This window comes from Microtus pennsylvanicus, chromosome 10 (assembly GCF_037038515.1).
Source record: "Microtus pennsylvanicus isolate mMicPen1 chromosome 10, mMicPen1.hap1, whole genome shotgun sequence".
Taxonomy (NCBI): Eukaryota; Metazoa; Chordata; class Mammalia; order Rodentia; family Cricetidae; genus Microtus; species Microtus pennsylvanicus.
In genome coordinates, this window is record NC_134588.1 from 90,968,754 (window position 1) to 90,985,258 (window position 16,505).

At 50.9% G+C, this 16,505-nt stretch overlaps 2 protein-coding genes across 2 annotated transcripts; one reads left to right on the forward strand and one right to left on the reverse strand.

The window, feature by feature from the left end:
* Positions 1-2,864: 2,864 nt before the first annotated feature.
* Adamts4 (ADAM metallopeptidase with thrombospondin type 1 motif 4) lies at positions 2,865-12,535 on the forward strand. Its single transcript, XM_075989090.1, has 9 exons — positions 2,865-3,934; positions 5,028-5,351; positions 5,566-5,698; positions 6,250-6,420; positions 7,935-8,221; positions 8,325-8,511; positions 8,763-8,938; positions 9,963-10,138; positions 10,594-12,535. The coding sequence occupies exons 1-9, from the start codon at positions 3,251-3,253 to the stop codon at positions 11,018-11,020; spliced, it is 2,565 nt and encodes an 854-aa protein (XP_075845205.1). The 5' UTR covers positions 2,865-3,250; the 3' UTR covers positions 11,021-12,535.
* A 342-nt stretch (positions 12,536-12,877) lies between these two features.
* LOC142858977 (large ribosomal subunit protein eL33-like) lies at positions 12,878-13,302 on the reverse strand. The gene has a single exon (XM_075989091.1). The coding sequence runs from the start codon at positions 13,231-13,233 to the stop codon at positions 12,901-12,903; it is 333 nt and encodes a 110-aa protein (XP_075845206.1). The 5' UTR covers positions 13,234-13,302; the 3' UTR covers positions 12,878-12,900.
* Between the last annotated feature and the right edge of the window lie 3,203 nt (positions 13,303-16,505).

Genomic DNA, 16,505 nt, shown 5'->3' on the forward strand with positions numbered 1-16,505 from the left:
GTTCCTTCACTATTCCTTTCCATCTTCGTCATCCTCCTGCGGTAGTCCTCACGGCTTTCCGATTTTTCTGAAGGCTCAGGTTTTGAGAACGGTCCTTTCTTTACGGAATCCAAGAGTTAATTCCCAGATGTCCGAAATCAGAATTATGGAAAGGGATTGTGGAAAAGTTCAGTTGGGTCTGAGAGCTAACCAAAACAAAAAGGAATCGAAGGCCAAGACCACCAGCATTGGTAGTGTCGTGCAAGGGTGTGGAGCCACCTTTTTACAAATGGAGATCCTCTGTCAGTGACCCTTATATCCCTACGGAATCACAGATTCAGAAAGCGTTCTTAGTGATAGCTGGTACCCTACTTCCATTCAGGACAGTCGCACCCTGTCACAGTCCTTCTCAGAAGGATCTAATAACATAGAAATGTAATAGTAACAGGACTCTGGGCCTAATTCTGTATGGACAAAGAGTTTTCCTGCCCTGGAGGCTAATTTTTGTCTCTCTTTTTTTCTTTCTTTCTTTTTTCTTCTTTTTTTTTTTTCTTTTTTGTCTCCAAGCCCAGCTCCAGCTGGGCCACCCACTCTTTGAGGTTCTACAGTTTTCTCATTGGAAAGAGGCCTCCCCCACACCTCCCCCAGACAGGGTCTCTGGGATATAGCCCACCAGCAGTGCAGCTGGGTGGAGCAGACCGACCAGGGGAGTGGCACTGAGAATTCTTAGCTGTAGAGGAAGAGGAGAAAGCCAGATTTCTAGGCTGAAAATTGACCTAATGGGAACCATACCAAAGGGTGGGGCTAGAGATCCCTGGGCTGTGGGAACTGACCAAGACTTGATGTAGACAAGGCAACCCCCCAGAAAGCCAGGGCAGAAGCTTGGTCCCCCTACCCTCTACATGCCCCTCCCTTTTCTAGGCCTTCTTCCCTGCAATATAATTTAAACACTAAATGCAATAATGATGAGAGGAGGGGTTACTCATTTTTGTGTTAATGCAGCCTATGAGAAGACAGACTCTAGTTTGCTTAGCCCTGGGGGTAGTCTAAGCTGAAACTGGGATGAGGACTCTTGGGGGGGCTGCCTAGGACACTGCATCTTTTGTGCCTTCTCCCTTCTGCCGACACCCCCCACATGCTGTGGCTGCCACTCTATGGCCTTTTGTCTTGCCCTGCTCACTCACCCTCTTTGTTCTCATCTCCCGATGGGGGGATGGAAAGAAGCAATAAGAGCACCCTGGTGACAGCTCCTCTTGCCCCTGTCCCTTCTGGTCCCTCATCCCTTGTGTGACTCCTCCAGCCTCAACCCCTCTGCTCAGGACCAGGGAGGGCCAGGGCATGTGATGAGGTCAAGAGGAGAGACTAGAAGTCACCACAGGGCGGGTAATTCAGGAAGTGATAGGCACCAGGGCAGGTATTAGTGACTGGAGCAGGAAGGGAGGGGGAGAGGAAGCCTTCTGATGAATACGATGGATGTCCATCGGGGACAGGAGGTGACAAGGCAGAGAATGAATAAAGGGGATGGGGTAGGAGAGGTGGTGCTTCTCTGGGAAAGGGAAGGGACTGCTGAGTGTACTCTCCTTCCTGGGGATTTCCTGGGGAAACAAGTGGACACAGGGTGGAGTGGACAGAAATTGCCCCACTGCTGAACTCTTTGCTTCCTTGCCTTCAGAGTCAGCCATTAATTTCCTTAGTCCCCTCCAGTTCTGAAGCAGAGAAGTCATTAGCTCCCTTCTCTAACACCTCACACATGTACCCACCAATCACTAGCCCCATCCAGGGTTCTAGGCTCCTGTTTCTCTTAGTACCCTCAAATGCTGTCTGCAGTCTCTCATTCTGTCCCATGGAGAATGAGGAGTCAAAGATTACTAGATATTCCAGGAACCATTGGATTTGAAATGTGGGGGTGGGGGGAGCAGGGATTGACTTTGAGTAATCTGGATTCCCAAGAGAGCAGGTCTTGTCTAGGTGAGAGGCTGGCTGACTTGAGGAAGGGGGAGGGTTTGGGGTAGTTGGGAGTAGGTAGGAACAGAGCCAAGAGCCTGGGGGAAGCTACTGGGAGCTGAGCCAGGGGAATGGGCAGTCAGGAAGTCGGGGAGGAGGAGGCCTAGGGTGGAATGACTGTTCCATGCTTTGGATAGGGTAGGGGTAACTCAGGAAGGCATAGGAGAGGGGGGGAGAGAAAGAGAGCGAGCAGAAAAGATAGACTCTGGATCTTCCTCCTCTAAAAAGAAAAGTAGTTGACATGACTCCTCCTTTGCCATCTGTTTATTTTCATCCCAACAGAAAGGTCCTGACTGCTGTCTCCTGCTTTCCTGTCTCTACTGCCTCTTCCATTTGGTCCCATCTTCTCTTCTCTCTTAATACTTCTTTACCTGTTTGCCACTTTCATTTAAACCCAAACAGCTTGAAATCAACCTCTGGGGTAGAGGGCAGCAAAAATGACATGTGAGGGCGTCTAGGCTATTCCAGGCTGGACAATAGGGACATGAATTCTCCCAGGACAGAATCTCATCTGTGTGTGTTCGCCAGGCCCTTTCCCCGAGTCCCTGCTTCCCTTGGGGCTCTGTCCCACCAAAAAGGGAAAGAGACAGCTGAGGGCTGCTGGTGGGATTTGGGAAAAGGATGTGTCATCAGCTGGCTCCGTGCCCATAATGCATCTGGTTGCTAGAGATTCCCTTCCCCTGGGCAAGTCCCTCTTTTTTTTTTTCCTTTCTTTTTAAGGGAAAGAAAAAAAAGGAAAAGAAAAGAAACAACTAAGGTCTTTGGGAAGTGATGATACATGCGTCCGAGTCCCACTGACTGAGCTTCTGGCTGAGTGGCTTACAGATCAGCCAATCACACACAGAGGGAGGCTCGGGATGCTTAAAAGAGCTGGCGGGGAGAGAGACTGGGGAGAACCCGGGGGGAGACCCACTGATACACAGAAAGGAAAGAGACTGATGAGAAGAGAGACAGAGACAAAGAGACAGCAAAGGGAGGCAGAGACAGAGCAGGCACTGAGGGAAAGCCACGACTGGGCAGAGGGAGAAGCCAGAGAAGCTGAAGAAGACACAGACAGGGAGAGACAAAGACCCAGGAGAGAAGGGCACAGGAGGAAGTTTTGGAGGAGAGAGGTCCTTAGGCGCATTTCTTGAGCCCAGGGACTGTTTTCTTCATCTTCTCTGAACGTCCCTAGCCCCTCTAAAAACTTCGCCTCAGATTTTGGCACAAATCCGAGCCCCTCCGGCTTTAAAGAGGAGTTTTCCATAGTTAGGGTGGGGAGGATTTGATGCCTCCAATGGCCTCAATCCATCCCAGCTGCAGCACGGGTACCATGTCCCAGATGGGCTTGCATCCCGGGAGGGGCTTGACTGGGCACTGGCTGCGAAGAACCCAACTCCGCTTGCAGCTTCACACAGTGCCTTTCTCTGGTCTGGAGTGGAGGCGGTCGCTGGTGCTGCTGCTGGCCTCCCTCTTGCCCTTAGCCTGGGCAGCCAGCCCCCTCCCTCGGGAGGAGGAAATCGTGTTTCCAGAGAAGCTCAATGGCAGCATCTTGCCTGGCTCAGGTACCCCTGCCAGGCTGCTGTACCGCTTGCCAGCCTTTGGGGAGGTGCTACTACTAGAATTAGAGCAGGACCCTGGGGTCCAGGTAGAGGGGCTGACAGTGCAGTACCTGGGCCAGGCACCTGAGATGCTGGGTGGGGCAGAGCCAGGTACCTACCTGACTGGTACCATCAATGGAGATCCGGAGTCGGTGGCATCTCTGCACTGGGATGGGGGAGCCCTACTAGGGGTGTTGCAGTACCGAGGGGCTGAACTCCACCTCCAGCCTCTGGAGGGAGGCTCCCTTAACTCTGCTGGGGGACCAGGGGCCCACATCCTACGCCGGAAGAGTCCTGACAGCAGCCAAGGTCCCATGTGCAACGTCAAGGCTCCTTCTGGGAGCCCCAATCCCACTCCCCGAAGAACCAAGGTAGGCAACCGTGGAGTTTTTGTCCTGTATTATCCTCCCGCCAAGCCTGTCCTACTGACCCCTATTCACCCTCTCTCCTCCCACTTCCACTTCTGGCTTTTCAGCCTTTCTCCTCTCTGCCTTTCCTATCTCCACTACCCTTACTTTGAAAAGTGTTGGCTTCTCCCTGCCTTAGCCATTTGCTTTGCTCTGAGGATTCCCCGAGGTAACACAGATTCTCTGGGCTGTAATGACCTCCCCACCACACCCCGCCCCTTCCTGGCCGTGGAGTCTCCTGCTGACACAGTTCCCAGCAGTAAAGCTCTCCTAACAGCCTGTTGGCCTAGGCTCTTTTCTCTGCCCCAGTGATTTTTACCCCCACCCCCAGCTAGAGAAGTGAAGTTTGAGGCCTGATGGGGTTGGGTTTTTTTGGCTTCTGACGTTGCCTTTAAAATTGTTCTGGCAAATGGCGAAATAGGCCAGGCGAGGGGAAGCATCCATACCTCTGGGTCAATCCTCTTCCCACACTGTGGGCTGGCTGCTAGGCTGCGGGAGGCGCCATCCTTTCCTCCCTCCCACTCCTGGGTCTCCCCCTTTTTTTCTCTCCCACCCCTTCTCTAGCTTTAATCCAGACCAGACGCTCCTTCCACACCCGCCACGCTGAGATCTGGCCGTGGCCCTAGCTGCTGACTGAATTGTTCCTCCAACTACATAGGGCAGACACGTCGGTCGTTGTCACAGCCCAGCCCTCTCTCTAGCTCTGCTCCGACAACCCCTGCCACACTCAGGGACCCCAGTGCCCCTCCCCAAAGCAGTCCCAGCTGCTTTTCACCTCTGGGGCCCACTCAGCCCTGAAACGTGGCAAAGCCTTCTCCTCTTTCAGAACAACAGCTGATTCTTCAACATTACCACAAAAGCCCTGCGCTTTGGGGTTAGGGGGAGGGTCCAAACCAGTCACTTCAGGAATCCTGTGAGGCGTGTGAGGGCCAGCTGACTCTGCTGAGTTCTAGACCCAGGAAGAGAGGGAGAGGAGAAGGGATCCATGGGCCTGGGCGGCTGTTTCAGGACCCTCCTCTCATTTTTTTTCTTTTTTCTTTTTTTCCCCTCTCTTCAGCGCTTTGCTTCTCTGAGTAGATTCGTGGAGACACTGGTGGTGGCCGATGACAAGATGGCAGCATTCCATGGTACAGGGTTAAAGCGCTACCTGCTAACAGTTATGGCTGCAGCAGCCAAGGCCTTTAAGCACCCAAGCATCCGAAACCCTGTCAGCTTGGTGGTGACTCGGCTAGTGATCCTGGGGTCAGGCCAGGAAGGGCCCCAAGTGGGGCCGAGTGCAGCCCAGACCCTACGCAGCTTCTGCACCTGGCAGCGGGGCCTCAACACCCCTGACGACTCAGATCCTGACCACTTTGACACAGCCATTCTGTTCACCCGTCAGGTAAGGCTCCCAGGCAGCACCATACCCAAAGAACCACAACACGAAGAGACACTGCCCATACACAAACCTGATGGAAAGGGCGTCCCTAAAGTCGTACAACATGTACCTGACCCCAGTCATCCTGCCGTGGGGGGACCATCCGGGCCCTGACCATGCTGGGTCCTCACTAATCTGGGTATCAGCCCCAAGCGTCTTCTGTGCTCCTCCTCCACAGGACCTGTGTGGCGTCTCTACTTGTGACACTCTGGGTATGGCTGATGTGGGCACAGTGTGTGATCCGGCTCGGAGCTGTGCTATTGTGGAGGACGACGGACTCCAGTCGGCCTTCACTGCTGCTCACGAACTGGGTAAGGGAGCACTGGGACAGTGTGGCCCCTGAAGTGGAACTGAAGGGTACTAGGGATGCTAAAGGAGCTAAGGTGCTCACTAGAGTAAAAATGGGGGTACCAAGGTATTCTCCTCCTCCTCCTCCTCTTCCTCCCCAGGCCTAGGTCCAAGTTCAATCTCCTTCTCTGTTCTGGGTACAGACAAACATAGATTTTTTTTTTCTATTAAAAAAAAGTAGCAGGTAGGAACGACTTTGAACTGTATATATGTACATGAATTACATGTTCAGAAGGAGAGAGAGTAAGGGAATGGGGACTGAGGATTGGGAGTGTTAGCTACAGTGGACAACAAGCAGAAGAGGCCTTTCCTCTGGGGAGAGAAGACAGAGCAATAGGGGCTACACATGGAACCTTCAGAGAACTATAAGGAGATTTGAGATGGGGGAGGGGAGGTGGATCTGATCAGCAGCAGCTGCAACCAAGCTTATGATGGACCACCCCCACCCCCACCCCCACCCCCCGAGGACACAGGATGGAACCCTTGGACGCTAACAGGATCTCTTCTCTTACAGGCCATGTCTTCAACATGCTCCATGATAACTCCAAGCCATGTGTTAATCTGAACGGGCAGGGGGGCTCCACTCGCCACGTCATGGCTCCAGTTATGGCTCACGTGGATCCTGAAGAGCCTTGGTCCCCATGCAGTGCCCGCTTCATCACTGACTTCCTGGACAATGGCTATGGTAAGCAGGCGGCATCTTTCTCAGAATAAGACTCGATTCCTGCCCTCTCCCACTGGGCTCTACTTTCTGGAACATTCTCTGTGAGCCCTGTTGACTCCTCTGTGTGTGCTGCCTCTGCTGTACGTGATGGGGTCAGAAATGCTGCTATCTTTGTATGGTTCCCACTCCCTATGAAAACAAATAGCACAGGTAAGGGAGGCAAATACTGGCTCCATACAATTAGAATTGACCTTTAGGCTGGGAAGTGGTGGCACACCTTTAATCCTAGCACTTGGGAGGCAGAGGCAGGAGGGTCTCTGAGTAGGAGGCCAGCCCGGTCTACAGAGCAAGTTCCAGGAATGCCAGAGCTATACAAAATAACCCTATCCAAAAAAAAAAAGGAGAAGAATTGACCTTTTAAGGACTAGCACTGTCCAGTGTTGAAATGGATTGGCTATAAATCATTCGATAAAGTGTACGAGACAGCAGAATGACTTTCTCCAAAATTTATTTTATTTTTTATTTATGTGCTCATATGTGTATGCATACATGCTTGAAGGTGCCCATGGAGGCCAGAAAAAGGGTGTTGGACCCCCTGGAACTGGAGGCAGTTTGTGAGTTACTTGATGCAGGTGCTGGGAACCGAACTCCAGACCTCTCCAAGTGCTCTTAACTGTGGAGCCAGCTCTCCAGCTCCCCAAAGTTACTGACTAGAGGCATTCTCAAAAATTCTGTAGATGGGCATGGTGGCACATACCATTAATCCCAGCACTGAGAGGCAGATGGATCTCTGTGAGTTTGAGACCAACCTGGTCTATGTAGTGAATTTCAGGACAGCCAGGACTGTATAGAGACCATATCTATAAAAAAAAATGTATAGCAGAACTAAGCAACGTAACATATGCCTATAAACTTAGTATTGGGGAAACTAAGGCAGAAAAATTGCCACATAACTTCCAGGCAAGCTTCGGTTATGTAATAGTGAGTTCCAAGCTATGTGATGCTGTGGAGTGAATGAATCTCTGCCCCCAAGACTCCAAATGGGGTCAGCAAGATGGCTCAGCAGGTTGAGGTGATTGCTGCCAAGCCCAATGACCTGACGACCTCTGCAAGTTGTCCTCTGACCTCCATACATGTGCTGTGGCTTGTGCAGACGAATAAGTGAATATGATAAGAAAAAAAGTTTTCAAAGCCCAAATACTAAAAACAATAATAAATTCTATGGTGAGTAAGATCAGGCGGAAGCGCTTTGGCTCCTGTGCTGACCGAGCTCTTTGTTACAGCAGACATGTGGGTTAAGTTACTTGGCTTCTCTGGGTTTGCAGTTAGTTATACTAACAGCCAGTATCTCACAGTGGTGTGGTTAGTAAATGAGGTCATGTGGATTCAAGGCTTTACCAGTACTGATCACATAATAAGTATCCAATATGGTGTAGCTGAGGGTACCTTAGCCACCAGGGAGCCCAGGCTTTCAGTTGGCAATCCTTAGTGCCCACCTCAGTCTCTTGCTAACTTTTACCTTAACCCCCTTCCAGGACACTGTCTCTTAGACAAGCCAGAGGCTCCCCTGCATCTGCCAGTGACTTTTCCTGGCAAGGACTACGATGCCGACCGCCAGTGCCAACTGACCTTTGGGCCTGACTCACGCCATTGTCCACAGCTGCCCCCACCCTGTGCTGCCCTCTGGTGCTCGGGCCACCTCAACGGCCATGCTATGTGCCAGACTAAGCATTCACCCTGGGCTGACGGTACTCCCTGCGGATCCGCACAGGCCTGCATGGGCGGCCGCTGTCTTCACGTGGACCAGCTCAAGGACTTCGATGTGAGAGCTTAGGGCATGGCTTGGGTGAAAGGCCTTCAGGGAGGAGACTGGTTCTAAACCTAGGAGAGTGTACTTATCCCACTTCCGTTCTGTGCCTCTGCAGATTCCACAGGCTGGGGGCTGGGGTCCCTGGGGACCATGGGGTGACTGCTCTAGGAGCTGTGGGGGTGGTGTCCAGTTCTCCTCCCGGGACTGCACAAGGCCCGTCCCCCGGAATGGTGGCAAGTACTGCGAGGGTCGCCGTACCCGCTTCCGCTCCTGCAACACTGAGAACTGCCCAAGCGGCTCAGGTGAGAGCTGGGAAGGCTGCGAGCCCTGGGAGGGGATGCTAGAGAAAAGGTGCTGTCCCTAGAGTGCTGAACTAAGCTGATTGACTCTGCTGCCTGGGGCCGGGGAGTTTCTTTATCTTTCGAGAACTGACCCTGGCAGTCTGTGAGGGAGAGAGATGTCATGCCAGCTAAAGTTCTGAGAGGCTAGGTGGAAGGCTGTGTGGGCTAGTGGGAGGAGAGAGAGGCTCAGTCTGCCCATTTTATCCCTATAGCATTGACCTTCCGTGAGGAGCAGTGTGCTGCCTACAACCACAGGACGGACCTCTTCAAGAGCTTCCCAGGGCCCATGGACTGGGTCCCACGCTACACAGGTGTAGCCCCACGAGACCAGTGCAAACTCACCTGTCAGGCCCGGGCACTGGGTTACTACTATGTACTGGAGCCACGGGTGAGGACCAGAAACCCTTAGGCCCAGACAGGGCTTACACGCATCCCAGTGGTATCTCTGGGCGGGGGGTCCCCTCCAGACCATTGCTGGAGTGCATCACACCACGTCAGTCTGCCTACAGATTCACTGTCTTGTCTGTCCACGCCCAGTATTAGGGAAACAAATGCCTAACTCTGGATATGTGGCCGGGAAAGCTGCTCTAACTTGTATCTGTTTCTTCCCTCTTTGTCCATCCTTTTGTGCCCCATTTGGTGAGAAGGGAAGCCTGTGGCCTTTTGGGGAGGTCCTCAACTCTCCTGCCCATGGTGTCCTCTCTCAAAGAATTGACTCTTGGACAGCCAGTCCTCAATGGACAGACCTCCCAGAAATCACTGACATCTGGACACTCCCTCTGTAATACAGAGTGGCTGGTTCAAGGCAAAGCGTGCCCTGCTTACCAGCTTTGGACCCCTCCCTTCCCCAGTAGTCTATAGAAAATTCCTACAGGTTTGCTGCCCTCTAGTGTCCATCTGGAGGCCATTCCATTAAGTTTTTGTTGCTGGGACTAAAAACCCTTGCCTTCTCGGTTTGTGATCTTTCTAAACCTCATAATTTCACCCTTAGAAATCTCATGTAGTAATTGTGGGACCTAGATTTTGTTTACAAAGCATTTTGCACATCACCTGTTTCATAGGCAATGCTGGGAAAATGATCATATCACTATTATCATTATAATCCTGTAGAGGCTGGGTGGTGATGGCACACACCTTTAATCCCAGCACTGGGGAGGCAGAGGCGGGCGGATCTCTGTGAGTTCAAGGCCAGCCTGGTCTACAAGAGTTAGTTCCAGGACAGGCTCCAAAGCTACAGAGAAATCCTGTCTCAAAAAAGAAAGAAAGAAAAAAAAAATTCCATATAGGTAAAGCCCCACTACACCCCATTCCTTACCCATTTTTTTTTCTGATACCACTTCCCAGATGTTTAGCTTACAAACCCCTGCCGACTTAGCAAGAACCCTTAGCCATGTCCCTCCTCTACTCCTCAGGTGGCAGACGGAACTCCGTGTTCCCCAGACAGCTCCTCAGTCTGTGTCCAGGGGCGCTGTATCCATGCTGGCTGTGACCGGATTATTGGCTCCAAAAAGAAGTTTGACAAGTGCATGGTCTGCGGCGGGAATGGTTCTAGCTGCAGCAAGCAGTCGGGCTCCTTCAGAAAATTCAGGTCTTTTCACCATTTCTGTTTCCCCTCTATTTTCCTGGTTGCTGTGATGGGCTTGGGACTAAATGCTAAAGCGGGAGACGAGCAGACATTACAATGCAGGGTTCCACACGGTGGACAGAGGGGACACAGGATGCCGTAAGAGCCTTTGAGGGCACCAGGGAAGGCCTGGGGTGGTGACCTCAGAGCTAAGAGTAGGAACTGGACGGGCCCCAAGGAGGCCGGGACTGGAAAGACACTGGAATAAAAAGCAGCAATAGGAAGTGTCCAGTGAAGAAGACACACTTGCTGGTAGTTCTGTTCTCAGGCGGATACGTGTCTCGTGTAAGCCTGAAGAGGCAAACACACACACACACACACACACACACACACACACACACACACACACTCAGGCAAACACAGGGCAAGCTGAAGGGATTCGAGAGATGCGGAGTTCTTCACGTACTTTTTCCTCACAGGTACGGATACAGTGATGTGGTCACTATCCCCGCCGGGGCCACCCATATTCTTGTACGGCAGCAAGGGGGTTCTGGCCCCAGGAGCATCTACCTGGCCCTGAAGCTTCCAGATGGTTCCTACGCCCTCAATGGTGAATACACGCTGATGCCCTCCCCCACGGATGTGACACTTCCTGGGGCAGTCAGTCTGCGCTATAGCGGAGCCACGGCAGCCTCAGAGACACTGTCTGGACATGGGCCTCTGGCCCAACCCTTGACGCTGCAAGTCCTGGTGGCCGGCAACCCACAGAACGCACGTCTGCGGTACAGCTTCTTCGTTCCGCGACCAGTTCCTTCAACACCACGCCCTCCTCCCCAAGACTGGCTGCATCGCCGGGCACAGATTCTGGAGATCATTCGGAAGCGTCCCTGGGCCGGCAGGAAATAACCTCACTCTCCCGGCTGCCCTTTTGGGGTGCCGGGGCCTCGGACTCATCTGGGAGAATGAGGGGGTTCTGCAGCTGCCTCATGCTAAAACACAGCAGGGAAGTGCTGTAGAGGGCGAAACCTGCCCTGCCTCTCTGCCCTAAACTGCAGGCTGGCCCTGCCCTAGCTTCCTGCCCTGGGAGGCAGCGATGTGTAGGTGAATGGAAAGGGGCTAGGAGACGCCCCCTATCTAAACTGCCCCCTCTGCCCTGCAGGTCACAGGAGGGAGAGGGGAAGGCAGGATGGGTCCTGGATTCCAGTTGTATTTATTTAGTATTTATTCGCTTTTATTTAGCACCAGGGAAGGGGACTAGGGTCTTGGAGAAACTCACCCCTTACAGCCCCCACCCTAGCTATGAAATCAGGGTGGTGGTAACAAATATAAGTGGTGTATGTGTGTCTGTGTGTGTGTGTGTGTGTGTGCGCGTGCACGCGTGTGTTTTTGTATGAGGTACAACCTGTCCTGCTTTCCTCTCCCTGGCTTTTTTTGGCTGGGAAAGGGAGAGCCAAAGGTAGGATTGGTCTTCAGGGAGTGAGGGATTATCATATTTTTAAATGTACAGATTGAAGTCTCCTATTTATATGCCCCTTTGGGGGTCAGACAAATGTGGGTTGCACCTTGGCCCCACATCTTTGAGCATTTGTTTTCTTGTTTGCCAATAACAATAATACCTCCCTTAGAAACTTGTTGTAAGGGTTAAATAATGTAAATAAAGAACTAGCATAATGCCTCACCCTCCACGGATACTCAGCAAGTGGCGACTGCTCTTATTCTCATCTGTCCACACTCCTCCATGGAGGGTCTGCCCTGCACTTAAAGCCGACAAGCGTCCATGTCACTTATGCCATTCTTTATCCCCAGGCTCAGATCCCGTAGCTGTCCGTACTCTAAGATTGGGAGACATTGTCAGAAAAGGCTGTTCTGTCCATCACTTCCGTGGGCACATAATCACCTGAAGCAGATGTAATGAACACTTGGCAATATAGCCAACAAGGACATGAAGATACAGAAACCAAAAACCCAACTCCCTCAACACAAACAAGAGTATAGTTGTAGCCAGGTGGTGGTGGCGCACGCCTTTAATCCCAGCACTTGGGAGGCAGAGGCAGGTGGATCTCTGTGAGTTCGAGACCAGCCTGGTCTACAAGAGCTAGTTCCAGGGCAGGCTCCAAAACCACAGAGAAACCCTGTATCGAAAAACCCAAAAATAAATAAATAAATAGAAAGAAAGAAAAAGAGTGTAGTTGTAAGAGTGATGGTGTCAAGGGATGGAGAAGGATGTTGCAGTAGCATCCTGGCACTCCAGAGCTGACGGATCTGAGCTTGAGCTAGGGTTCAGCACCTTATTACCTGGGTGACGTTGGGCAAGTCACTGATACACAACTTTGGATTACAAGCATACGGAATGGGGCCCATGGTAACTGCTCCCATAGCTCTGTGCTCAAGGATTTTCGAGCAGTAAAGGGTGTTGTAACATGAGAAGTGACCTTTGTGATGACTGACTCGGACAGTGACTCCACCATCAATCAACGTAAGCCCAATAGACTTCTTGGAAGATGTGAGGTTAGAATGGAATTCAATGAGAGGAACAGGATGTGGTCTGGTAAGAAATAAACAGCAAAGCAAAAGAAAAAAAATGTAGATGGATCTAATGAGAGAGGAGCCATCTGTTCAGTGGTGCAGAATGTGAGGAGCAGCACTAAGCGGAAATGGATCTCCTTCCCTTGAGGAACAAGAGGAATAACCTAGTCAGTCTTGGGTGTGTTATAGATGGGACAGGTGGGCAAAGGCGTAGGGGAGAGGTTTTTTTTTTCACTTTTATTTATTTACTTTTCATTGGTTTAAATCCGGGATGGGTACAGCATCACACGGATTCTGTGTCCAATGGCTTTTGCAGGAAGGTTGCTTTGGAATTTGGCACGGACCATGCCACTGTTTCCACGGCCCCGAGTTACTTTCCCCCAGATCACTCTGGTTTTGTTTGGTTTGCCTCCAGGTGTCACTGTGTTGTTCTTTGCTTCATACACATAAGCGCATCTCTTGCCCAAGTAGAATTCCGTTTCATCTCGGGCATAAACGCCTTCAATTTTAAGGAGAGCTGTGTGCTCTCTCTGGTTCCGGAGACCTCGCTTATAGCCAGCAAAAGTGGCCTTGCACCACAGCCTTCCAGACATACTGTCCTTTAGAAGTCCTGTTCCCAGCAGGCCCCAGAAACTGGTCCCCAAAGTCCAGCAGCACGAACGGCCCTCCGTGGTGGAGAGTTTTGAATGTTAAGTGGCAAATGCAGACCTGCTAGGGATTGGGAAAGGGACTGGATGTTGAGGTGGGAAGGAGCTGTAGGAAGAGAAGACCCCGAGGTGAGGTTGGACCACGGAGAAACCAAAGGCATCTTGCTCTGCCATACCACCTTCAGTGGGAACTGCCAGACAGGACTTTGAGGTGCAAGGCAGGGCCTCTGAGGTTGAGAGGCAGGCCCAGAGGTTGCCGGTGTTTGTGCGTGCGCTCTCTTCAGTGGAGCTATGCTGTGGAGTATTAGCTTAACTATGTAAAGATGTGTTGCTTTGGTTTATGCTGCGTTTGTTTAACTATGAAAAGGTGTGTTCTGTTTTACCTTGTCTGCCTAAAGCACCTGATTGAACTAATAAAAAACTGAGTGGTTAATAGCGAGGCAGAGAAGGGATAGGCAAGGCTGGCGGGCAGATAGAAAAGGGACCAGCCAGCTGGGTGCCCAGCCAGCCAGACATGGAAGAAACAGGAAAGCAAAAAGGACAGTATGTAGATGAGGAAACGAGCCTCAGGGAACCACGTAGATTAATAGAAGTGGGTTAATTTAAGTTTAAAAAAAAAACTAGCTAAAATCAAGCCTAAGCTAAGGCCGAGCATTCATAATTAATAGTAAGTCTCCATGTCATGATTTGGGGGCTGGTTGTCCAAAAAAGCCAGCTACAGAGCGAGGCTTTGCTGATCAGGTTCTGTATGAGACAGCTTCACGCGGTGCCCTGTTCTTTATACCACCCAGCACAGTGCCTGCCTGCTCACTCTGCTGCAGGCCAGGAAGGGATGGCCTCACTCCTCTCTCTAGCAAGCATGGCTCCCCCTGCTGTTCTTGTTCTCTGGTGTGTCTTAGGGTCCTGCTACCAACCAGGCAGGAAAAGGCAGAGACAGGAGAGTGGGATAAAACTAAGGTGATCTGCAGTTGCTTTGTCTATCCGGTAAAATTGGACCATATGCTTATGGACCTTAATACTATGCACTCCTGGTACAAGCCGAGCTCTGTTCAAGCGAAGGTAAAATAAAAACACAAATGATATATGACCGTGTCCTTAAAGAGCTCACGTTGCCTCCTGGGAGGAGGTTGTGCATTGCCTATGCACAAACAGAAACAAAGGGATAGTACAAGGAACTATAAGATAAGGGCCAAATGGACTTTGCAGAGGTTGAGCCTGGAACCTGAGCACCCTCAGGGCTCAGGAAGGAGGAGCCCTGGTTGGGTTTTTGAAGGTAGATCACTATGATAGCCCTTCTCATATTTCCTTAGGGCACTTGGCAATTTACTTTGTAAATCACTTTCACAAAAGTTATTTTTAAGAAACTACTTTGCTCACTAGGCTGACACAAAGAACTTTTCTCCTTGGAAGGTGGAAACGTGAGGATCGGGACTTCAAGGCCAGCCTCTGCTGCTACATCACAGTAAATTTAAGGCCAGCCTGGCTACACAAAACCTTGTCTCAAAAGAGGAGGAGGAGCATTGGGTGGTGGTGGTACACGCCTTTAATCACAGCACACAGGAGGCAGAGGCAGGAGGATTGATGAGTTAGTGACCAGCCTGGTCTACAGAGAGTGTTTCAGGACAACACAGAGAAACCCTGTCACGAGGGAGGGGGGCGGCAGGAAGAGGAAGAGAAATTTATTTTTTTCCCAAAGATGTATTGAAGGCTAGAGAGATGGTTCAGCATTTAAGACCACTAGCTGGTCTTCCAGAGGAACCGGGTTTGAGTCCCAGCACCCACATGGCAGCTCACAACAATCTACAACTCCAGTTTTATGGAATCCAATACTTTCTTCGGGTATTGATGTTTCTCTGCCAGCTCAGTGACTGCACACGAATCTACTGTATTCTAATGATCACCTACAGCCCCACGGCCCCTCAGTCAGCCACCGGCTGGCCACTCAGGGGCAGATTGGTGAGGCTTCCAGTCCCTAGGCCCCGGTTATGCTGCAGCTGTGATATGTAGGTTTAAATTAAATCTTTATCATTATATTTATCAATAAGACTCAGGAGTCAAAGGCTGGGGTACAACCTGCTAGCTCAGAGAGGCTGAATAGCAGCTAGCTGATCTTGTTTTTTAGCGGGAGACACCGCAAGAGATGCATCTCTTCCCTCATCCCACAACCAAGAGGAAGCTCAAACTCCAGTCCCTGCCCTTTTCCTTTCTGTGCATCTTCTCTATCCAAATTGTTTGCTTCTCCGTGGTCAATTCTGGTGAGCTGGTCACTGGCTCCACCCCCTGAGTCAAGTTAAACTTTATTGGGCAGTCTTGGGAGTGTCAGAGTGCGATCGAAATATCCCGCAACAAGATCTCTGTGGGTACTAGGCATGCGTGTGGTGCACAGGCATGTGTGCAGACAAATCACGGATAGCCACGAAATAAAAACGAATAAATTTAGAGAGGATTGAGTTTAAAGACTACTTCTGTGATTGAGAGAGTAGGTAGATTTATATGGTGAAAGGGGACCAGAAAGAGCTAGCCCTTCAAAAAGATGAGTAATCCAGTCCTCAATGGCAGTCAGTCCCTGACCCCTTTCAGGAATGTTTTCCGTATTCCTCCCTGCCCCACAGCCAGAATATAAGCTTCACATAACACCCACCCTGAAGTTGAGCACAACAAGCTCTTGCTAGGAATGGAGATGAGGGAATATACCTCTTCATATATGGGCCAAGATGACCTTGGTCAATACCAGTCTAAGTATTGCCTCCGTAGGTTTGAACTACAATGTGGTGTAGAAGTAGTTGAGGGGCTGGAGAGATGGTTCAGTGGTTAAAACCACGGAGTACGCTTCCAGAGGTCCTGAGTAGAAAGAGGGAAAAGAGAAAAAAAGGAGGCACCGAAATTTCTCATGTATCTATTTGTAAGGGTGAAAAGAGGGAGCAGTGACTTGAAAAAGGTGGCAGTGATTGACAAGGGACGTACTTCTTAAGGTTCAAGAGGAGTTCGGACTAGCGCATTTCATGATACGGACTCATCTGAACAGGGAAGGAGATTGAGGCAAAACATGGGTTGGACCAGTTTCTTCAAACCCCTCCCGCCTGGCCATGATATTCTCACTTCTGCGGTGAGAGCAGAGGAAATCTGGGCTTTTGTCCAATCACTATTTTTGTGGTAGTGGTGGGAGAGCCAGGGTTTCTGGAGAGTGCTGTGGGATGGGTATTTGTTTTTCTACACGA

Excerpts from the sequence above, each read along its gene's own strand:
- Adamts4 (XM_075989090.1), top strand. The coding sequence starts at position 3,251 with ATGCCTCCAATGGCCTCAATCCATCCCAGCTGCAGCACGGGTACCATG. Across the intron at positions 3,935-5,027 it reads CCACTCCCCGAAGAACCAAG|CGCTTTGCTTCTCTGAGTAG; the intron begins GTAGGCAACCGT and ends CCCTCTCTTCAG. Across the intron at positions 8,512-8,762 it reads GAACTGCCCAAGCGGCTCAG|CATTGACCTTCCGTGAGGAG; the intron begins GTGAGAGCTGGG and ends TTATCCCTATAG.
- LOC142858977 (XM_075989091.1), bottom strand. The coding sequence starts at position 13,233 with ATGTCTGGAAGGCTGTGGTGCAAGGCCACTTTTGCTGGCTATAAGCGA.